The 9724-nt window shown below is 34.8% G+C and overlaps 1 protein-coding gene across 1 annotated transcript; it reads right to left on the bottom strand.

Annotated features, from left to right (window-relative positions):
- Positions 1-8457: 8457 nt before the first annotated feature.
- Positions 8458-9111, bottom strand: LOC116113486. Its single transcript, XM_031399640.1, has one exon. The coding sequence runs from the start codon at positions 9109-9111 to the stop codon at positions 8458-8460; it is 654 nt and encodes a 217-aa protein (XP_031255500.1).
- Positions 9112-9724: the final 613 nt, after the last annotated feature.

Here is a 9724-nt window from a genome sequence, read left to right as displayed (position 1 = left end):
ACAAAATGCAAGTGGGAGCTCAAGTGGCAGAGCAAGTTGTTGATCTAATGGTGGAAGATTGCAGCTGAAGAATAAGTTCAATGGAGAAGATTGCTTGAAAGATCAAGTGGCTGTGTATAAATTGTAGTCACTGTCAAGATTCATAGTAGCGAAATTTTTTCTGTTAATGAAAGAATTATAAACACGCATTCTTCGTACTCTGTTTTTCTGCATTTTTTCTGTTACTTTCTTTTTCAATACTCACAGAGTGTCAATATAATCCCCTCAAAGCAGCTTCAGAATAATTTTCAGTCACACTCTCCCTCAGCTGCTGGTCATTCTTCAGGCAGTTTGGACACTAATTCTGGTACTTCATAGATGCATAATCAAGCCTTCATGGCTCAGTCACAGAATCACAGTCGACCTCCTGCAGTAATCAATTACATTACTACTCCATCCTCAGTCCAAGATACTGCTTGGTACATGGATTTTGGTGCAACAGACCATGTTACCTCTGATTTTTCCCAATTGACTTCAAGTTCTAGCTACATGGGCAATGAGCTGCTTCAAGTAGGAAATGGTGAGTTGCTTTCAATTACACATACTGGTTCTGCAGTTTTATCTTGTGTTAATAAAGTGTTGCATCTTAAGAATGTCTTATTTGTTCTTATATCACCAAAAATTTACTTAGTGTTTCTAAATTAACTAGAGATAATGATGTCTTTATTGAGTTTTTCACTGATCATTGTGTGATAAAGGACAAGTCTTCCCAAGCCATTCTTCTCCAAGGAACACTTAAGTCTGGCCTGTATCAGCTTCAGAGTTCAGCCTGCTCTACTTCTAAGTCTACTGCAGTCTTGGTTCCATCCTTCAATTCCACGCCAAGTCACTGTCTTGCTTCATTTCCTTGTTACTCCAATAAGGATCCTAGTAATCCTATGAATAAACAACCTAAGTTGTCTTCAATTCACAATGAATGTACTTCATCCTGTACTCCTATTACGAGTCAGTTTTATAATGCATGTAATGGTGTTGTTGAACCTAGTAATGTAACCTCTACTTGTGTCACTTCTATTATCAATAAAACTGATACTTTTATTCAACTTTTTCCTGTGCAAAAGACTGATCCTATGATTTGGCACAAGCAGCTAGGTCATCCTAATAAATCCATACTCAAAAAAAAAATAAAAAAAAAAAAAAAACAAACAAAAAAAAAATATGATATTACCTTTTGTCAAGCATGCCAACTTGGCAAGCTGCATCAGTCCATCTATCCTAAATCCACATTTCATGCCACCAAACCACTTGAACTGGTATATTCAGACCTTTGGGGACCCTCTCCTATTCCCTCTCCCGAAGGTTTCAAATATTACATTCAATTCTTGGATGATCACATTAGATTTACCTGGCTATTTCCCTTGAAAACTAAATCTAAAACATATTCTGCTTTTACACAGTTTCACAAGCTAGTTGAAAAACAGTTTGCTGCTTCCTTAAAGTGTGTTCAAACTGATTGGGAGGGTGAGTATAGGACTTTAGTTCCATACCTAAAAGCTCATGGCATCCTTTTAAGACATCCATGTCCCCATACTCATCAACAAAATGGGAGGGTAGAGAGAAAGCATAGGCAAATAGTGGAACAAGGTTTAACTTTTCTTGCTCAAGCATATATGCCTCTTAAATACTGGTGGTATGCTTTCCAAACAGCCACCTACCTTACAAATAGACTTCCTACCCCTGTGTTAGACAATATTTCCCCCTTTCAGATGTTATTCAAAACTCTCCCCAACTACTCTGTTATACGAATTTTTGGCTGTGTTGTTTATCCATTTCTTAGACCCTATAGTCAACACAAATTCAACTTTCATACATCTAAGTGTGCTTTTGTAGGTTACAGCCTTAACCACAAAGGATATCAGTGTCTAGAACCTTCTAGACCAGATATTTCTTATGTTGTGAATAAGTTGAGTCAATTCTTGAAAGCCCCCACTCAACTACATTGGCAAGCCTATAAACGATTGCTTAGATATCTCAAGGGAACTTCAGATTATGGTCTTCAGTTTAGCCCCAGTCATAAACTTAATTTGACATGCTATACAGATGCAGATTGGGCTAATAGTGTTCAGGTCAGGAGATCAACCAGTGGATGTTGTGTTTTTCTGGGAAACAATCTGATACAATTGTATTCAAGGAAGCAGAAGGTTGTGGCTTTCTCATCCACAGAAGCAGAGTATAGGGCTCTTGCACAAGGGTCAACTAAACTTGCTTGGTTTAGCAGCCTATTTTCTGAAATTGGTCTCATTCTTCCTGAAGTTCCTGTCCTCTAGTGTGATAATCAAAGTGCAGGTTCTCTTGCCTGCAATCCAGTTTTTCATGAAAGGACTAAGCACATTGAGTTGGATGCATATTATGTGTGAGAACAAGTCACAAATAATAGACTTAAAGTGCAATTTGTTCCCACTAAGTATCAAAAGGCTGACATTTTCACCAAAGCACTTTCACTGTCCAAATTTGCAATCCCATATTACACCATCTACTGAAGTTTGCAAAGCTACATAGTTGATTCTGGTGGAATTTTTGAATTTTTCATGATTTGATTACTGCTTGGTTACTGCTTAGGTACTGATGATAGTCTAAAATTTTAAATTTTGGTTTATTTGCTTAATGGTTTTTTGTTGGTTGGTTGCTGGAAATTTGATGAAGTTTTAGTTGGCTGTTGTTTTGGCTGGAAAGTGGATGCTGCATTGTTTTACTAACATGACTCAGATTTCAGTAACTGGAATTGTGGAACTAGTTCAGTTTTAGATTACTGGAATTTTGAGTTTCTGCTTCAGGTTCTGTGACTGAAGTTGCATGTGCTGTGAGGCTATATCACTTGAGGAAGTTCAGCTTGCAGGAAGATGTTAGGATTTAGTTTTGGACTTGTTGAACCTAGCTGACTATGGCTGACTAAAACTCATAGGAGGTTTTGTTTACGGAAGGATGTTAGGATAGACTGAAAATGAGCTAGGCTTATTTTACTCATTCAGCTCATGCAGTTTGTTTTAAGTCAGCTCATGCAGTTCGTTTTAAGTAAAAAACAGAGTTTAGCTCATGCAGTTCGTTTTAAGTAAAAACTGAATCTGTTTTTACTCTGCTGACTTACCATGTAAACTTTGACCTTTACTTTGTTCACTGTTCACCCTATATAAGTTAACTCATGTAAAATATCTCAGTAAGAAAGAGTAAAGTTTTAGGTCGCACGTTTTACACTCTGCTTTGATTTTTCTTATAAGTTTCTTTTTTCTGCAATTCTATTTTATCAACTCTAGCTCATTTTCAGTCTATCCTAACATCCTTCTGTAAACAAAACCTCCTGTGAGTTTTAGTCAGCCATAGTCAACTAGGTTCAACAAGTCCAAAACTAAATCCTAACATTTAGCGTCTAGCAAAATTAGAAATAGATCGTCCAGTTTAGATGTTGATTATCTTGCTCGTCTAAACTTACGTAGTTGCCATTTAGTTGCTGAATCGTTGTCCTAGGAAGAATGGGCAACTAAATATTAGGTTAGACGAGGAAAGGTTTTCTTTAACAACTAGCAATTTAGTTACTAATTACAATTTGAAATAGTGCTCCACTGAATATGTAAGGATAATATGGTAAAAGTGTATCACAACTATTCAATTAGTTGAAGAATTCATCTTTTAGTGAGAAAAAATTAGTAGTGAATTCCAAAAAATTTAGACACTGAATGTGTAAAAGTAATTTGGTAAAAGTGTTTTGCAACTATTCTATTAGTTGAAGAATTTATCTTTTAGTAAGCAAAAAAATTGTGATAAATTCCAATAATTTTAAACATTGAATGTTGAACCAAAATTTGGTAAATTACTTTCTGCTACTATGAAATTATTTACAGAATATGTGATTTTATGAGAAAAAAATTAGTGATAAAAACATTTCGTTTTTAGTTAAGGAGTGTGTATGCCTAATTTGGTTTCTTATATTTGGCAACTAATGATTTAGTTATTAAAATTAAATTTTTGCATCTAAATAATTTAGTAACCGATTGTATATGAGTTTTGGAAACTTTAGTAGCTAATTGATTAACATTTAAGAACATTGTTTTTGCTTTTTGTCATTACCCTGGTTTATACATTCAACATCAACAACATAAGAGTGGTACAATATAAAAATTTGGATTAATAACATCAAACATCTTTAATGCATATAAACTTAATAGTCCATACATGGATTTTTACGCATGATGAGCAATAAAAATCTCAAATGCACTATCATGTGTGCATAACCAAAAAAGAAAGCATGCACCCCACATTTTCACCAATACCTATCTATCTGTGCATAACTACAACTAACAAAATGCCCACCCCATATACATCGTCTAAGGATATGTGCAAACTATCCCAAAAAGTCCAAAAAGATTGTCCTACCCCCATGTCAAAATATGTACTGCTCATACAATAAAAAACTAACCCTCAATGTTAGCATCTCAAATGTCACCAGTTGAGGTTCTACAAGCAGTTGCAATAGATCAGGAAGATTCATCATCAGTTGGAGATGGAGATGGCAGTCCAGTTGGAGCGGTAGCAGGTTGAGCGCGTGCAGCTGCTATAGTCATGTGAGTCAACATCTCCAACATATGAGCTTGTTGTTCTTCAAGCATTTTGATTTTCTATTTTTGTTGATCAAATAGTATGAACTGCTCCTCTAAATATTTAATCCTATATTGTTGTGGTTCAACTATGCCCCTTAACTCTGTTACTTCTGATGTATCATGCTGTTGAGTCACAGAAAATGCAAAATTCTGGTTGAAGCAAGAAGCTTTACCAAACACTTCCTCATTCATACGCATGTTTACTGGACCACAAGCATCATTCAGCATTTCCATGATTTCATCGTCATCGTCATCTTCATATTCATTGTCCACTTCATCGTCAGACATGTCATCAAATATGGTTCCTAGATTCATGTGTTCCCCATGAAAAGTCCATACATCGCAACTTCTAAAAAACCCATATCTATACAAATGTAGCTGAATGGTGAATATATATCATGTGATCTTGTATTCAAACAAGTTCTACATGGGCAGCGAGTCCTACCCTCACTATTCAAGTGTTGTTTTGCAATGTCTACGAAAGACTCAATTTTTTAAACATATTGATCGCACAACCTATTAGACAACCAAATCCATCTTCTACCCATTGTGACCTTCTGGGTTCACAAACAAAACAAAAATTCAGTTTCACAAAGACACTACTCAACCCAATTAAACCATAGTCATCTCCATACAAAACAAAAAAATAAATAGATACCAACAAAAAATATACTACAAGTGATAATGTAAATGAATATAAATGATCAATAGATTATTTCAATTTCAATTTACGTAATTTATACCTTCTTTTTTATGGTTGTAGTAGCAGTGGTGCCCTCACTCTTCTCAGCCTTGGTTTTCAAATCAACTTTAAGATCCTCAAATACCTAAAAGTATGCTATCTTATGTAAATAATAAATCTCAGTAAACTTTAATTTGAAATTTTAAGATAAATCAATTTATTTTAACAATTAGGTTTTCTAAAAAAAATTGGTTTTGTAAGAACAAAACAATTTCATAGCTTAAAGAAAATGAATGAGAAATTAATATCTGAAATATTTTTAAAATAGATCATCCATCATCATCTAATAATTTTCAGTATAAAACAATTTAACGCACATTATGTAAGTCTTTACTTAAACCACAAATTATACAAAGTTTAAAACTACCCCTTAATGTATACGTCCAAGGAAAGACAATTATCCGTAGGCTGCCCTAGCAATCATAAAATAACATAAAACACCGATCAATTTGTTAACCAAAACAAAAACACCTAAACCCTTTTAAGCCCGAAGTTTAGTTTTGACATGGAAAATGGAAAGGGAAAAAAAAGTCCTTAAGCTATCATTAATATCTCGAATAACAAATCAAAGATTAAATTAAATGCTTCTTCCACTTTCCAATCATTGAAATAATAACAAAAAAGAAACTTCGTTTGTTAAATTGTGGGCGCCCTGCCCCTCACTTCAAAGTTAATTTATTTTATGTACTTTTACAATTTGTTACAACAAGTCTTTCTTCATTTATGTAATGCAAAACCATTTGAATTGGTGATCATTAATATTACAACCATTTTAAAAGATGAACACACCCAAAAAATGTAACCAATCCAAAGCCTAAGCTTTATTTCAGTCAACGCGTTTTCTTTGTAGGGTTATTTTGGATACTTGTTTGGTTTGAGAGGGAAAGCTAGAGAGTTTTAGTTCAATTTGTTTTCATTCTCCTTTTTTATTAAATTTTTTTTTAACATATTAAAGTTAAAGCAAATTGAAAGAGAAACGTGAGTATTTGGTATATTAACCATCATTCTCATCGTCTTATTTTCAATCAAATGTCAGAATCAATTCAAAGAAAAAACAACAGATCCCTTTTCTCCATAGATTAATCATAATCCCTTTTCTCCATAGACTCACCAATGTGTAAACTAAAATCAAAACACCTAAACCCCCACAAAACAAACCAGCACCAGGCCATCCAAGAAGCAACACAACCAACAGCACACCACTCACAGGATAGAGCAAAACCAAACCAGCAAGCCATGCCATGGACCCAAGCCCAAAAACACCAACGGCAACAAGCCAAAACAACAAATTTGGTCATTTCTTTAGTTCATAATAATTAGCAAGAGGAGGCATTCATTATTTCATTCAATTTTTTCATCACAATTAAAAAAAGCCACTTACATGTTGACCATGTTAAGATTAAGGAACAAGGTTCCAGGAGGTGCACAGTAGTCCACTTTGAGGGGGAATATTGACCATGCAAGTCAATGGGTTAAACTATTAGAAATGAAAGATAGGGGGAGCAAACTGTTCTTGTATAAACGACGTAGTTCTGAAACTAAAATTGAGTTGAATCTGTTTTATCAGTTGACTGAGTTCAGCTCATGTCTTTGAGCTAGTATATAAACTCAGATTATTGTAAAGTTTGTTAAGAAATCAATATAGAAGAAAAGCAGTTTCTCTCATTCATTTTCGCTCTTTCTTGACTTTTCTCACATGGTATCAGAGCCACTGACTCACGTCTATGGCTAAAGATTCCTCGTCATTTCCATCGCCTAACAGCGCAGAAGAAATGATGCGTGCCTCTGCAAATCGAACCATCTCAGTTGTTGCTTCAAGTTTACAGGTCATAAGTCCCAAGTTAACATGAAATAACTACAGATTTTGGAGCTCTCAAGTACTCTTCACGGTTGGATCGCATGAATTGGAGGATCATTTGCTAGGTAGGTTCCCCTGTCCTTCGCCTTTTATACTCTGTGAATCTGGTGTTGGTAATGATCAAACTTCCTCCTCTCGGATATCACAGCTCACAGAGATTTCTTATCATTTGTGGTATTTCTCTCTCCCTGACCTCTCTTTGATAATGCGTTTTCTCTCTTCTGCTTCCTCTTTTGTCCACATATTATTCCAAAGGTTAAACGAAGACTACAATTTTGGTCAAGCACGCAAGGAAAGAAATTAGGATTCCTTATACGTTGGTTTGGATAAATCCTCAAATGAAAGTAATGCTAATTCCTTTTTTTGGTTGTTCAACTAACCAAGGAATAAGAATGAACTTCAAGAATCCGTATTCCTCTTCATACAGTATGAATCATACTTTATGTATGGGGAAAATATTAAAAGCAATCTATAAAATAATGTTATCCCTAAAACACCCTTACAAAAATAAATTATTTAATTAAAAATGCAGAGTGACAAATCAGTAAGAAGGTTTCAATTTAACTTATTTACACTAGGAACCATACTATACTTACTCACCATCTTACTAACCATCTTACTATCCTTTGTAAATATAACGCATAGTACTGGTACTATACGCATAGTACGGGTACCATGTAAAATTTTAACAAAGGTTGTAAGGGGGTTAGTACAAACCGTGAGTAAACATAGTGTTTTTCTTTACACTAGATGGTGGGTCTAATACAATTATTAAAGTAAAGACTAATTGCATGACAGAATCGTATGATTTGTATCGCAGTGAGCAACATGAGTAAAATTAATTGCCGAAACAAAATTATTGTTTCCTCTGCAGATATTGCTTAAATAAACACTCTTCAAATTTGCCTTAGTTTCGTTTCAAGGATTGTTATAGCACACTTTCAGTTCCTTGCAAAAGTTATAATAACAAGAATTGCTCAAACAAAATTCATCTACAAATTATCTACTTCAGCATTAATGTCACACTCAAAAGATGGGAAAAGAGCAATTAAATCTAATTATTGTTTTCTCATAAAAAGATATAATTAAAAAAAATATTTGTTTTAAGAAGAAATTAAGAACATTGCGCGCAAAATGGTTGAACCCATTATTATCAGAATGACAAGCTGATCAAATGCAACTATCACAATCAACAAGGCGTACAAGGAGCAGATCCGCTGGTAAGCTTATCTGCTGGATGATATGGTTTGTATAAAACTAAGCACCAGCGCTATAAGGGCCAAAACAGTTCCGAGGGCTTTCAAGGGATCAAAGAACCAACGTATAAAGGCTTCCATAGTATGGTTGCAACGATTCTTATAGTGCTTTTTCAGATCCTCGCAAATGCCATAGTAACTAGAATCTCTCTTACGAATTTCTAAGGAAAGTCTGTTAAACATATTTGCTACTGAAGCAAAGTCTCCAAGAAAATTGCTTATTATTTCCTCATCAACAAGTAAATCCAGTGCATCATCTGGATAGACACATTGCTCCAAAGCCATCACGTTCAGAAGTAACTTTTCTGTGTTCTCGTATAGTACCAGATTTGGTATTTTCAGGTCAGCCCCTCCACAATTCAACCATGGGAAAAGTCGATTTTCAAATCTTATGTTAAGTAAACATTTTTCTTCACTAAGTTTAAACTTCACTCCTGACCTGCGCAGCTTCGCTGCAGAAGGTAAATATACAATTTTTCCAGTTCGCTTCAGGCAGCATTTCTTGAACCCTTTTAGCATAACACTTCTTCTGAAATCAGTGAAATGTTTAATTTTTACTGTCGGATCAGGTAAGCTGCAGAGCGAGATATCAGTACTGCTGAAGAAACCATAAGCAAGATCCATGAAGGTGGGGCTAAGAATACTTAACTTATATATATCCTCAATCACGGAGAATGGAAGTTGATTTTCAAGTAATTACAAGTCCACGGATAAACCACTTTTCGTTCCGAGTACTCTTAGCATAGGATCGCTTGTCTCCTCATAATTCCTCACGAAGAGTTCGATGATGAAGATAGCATCATGCAAAATCATACTTTCAAATTGAGTTTCTCAATGTGATCAGTGCTATCTGAAAAAAGATCACGAATACGTCCTTCGCTGTCTCGGATGTAGTTTAAAATTTCTTCCTTTTTCTCTATTCTAATTCGTTGAAAAAAACTTTCCTCGTACCTCCTTTTCTCTTTTTCCATGGCCTTCAATTCTGATTTATCATGGTGGTAAGGACCTATTGAAACTAATTGAGGAGTGTAAGTTTCTTCATTTACAGGAGGGCGAAAATCCCTTTTTTTTTTTTTTTTTTTTTTTTTTCAACATCGTCTACAGCACGTTTAAAAAATAATATAGGAGTGTAAGTTTCTTCACTGATTTTACGAATACTTTTAGGAACCTTGAAAATAAAAGAATCAGTAGTAGGCTTCAAGCTTTCCTCCATGATAGGTGGCTCCGTATTCGTAAA

This window comes from Pistacia vera, unplaced genomic scaffold, assembly GCF_008641045.1.
Source record: "Pistacia vera cultivar Batoury unplaced genomic scaffold, PisVer_v2 Contig68, whole genome shotgun sequence".
Lineage (NCBI taxonomy): Eukaryota > Viridiplantae > Streptophyta > Magnoliopsida > Sapindales > Anacardiaceae > Pistacia > Pistacia vera.
The sequence above is the reverse complement of the archived record's forward strand: the minus strand, read 5'-3'. Positions and strand labels throughout refer to the sequence as shown.

What these genes read in the sequence shown, in the direction of transcription:
- LOC116113486 (XM_031399640.1), bottom strand. Translation starts at nt 9,111, where the DNA reads ATGGATCTTGCTTATGGTTTCTTCAGCAGTACTGATATCTCGCTCTGC.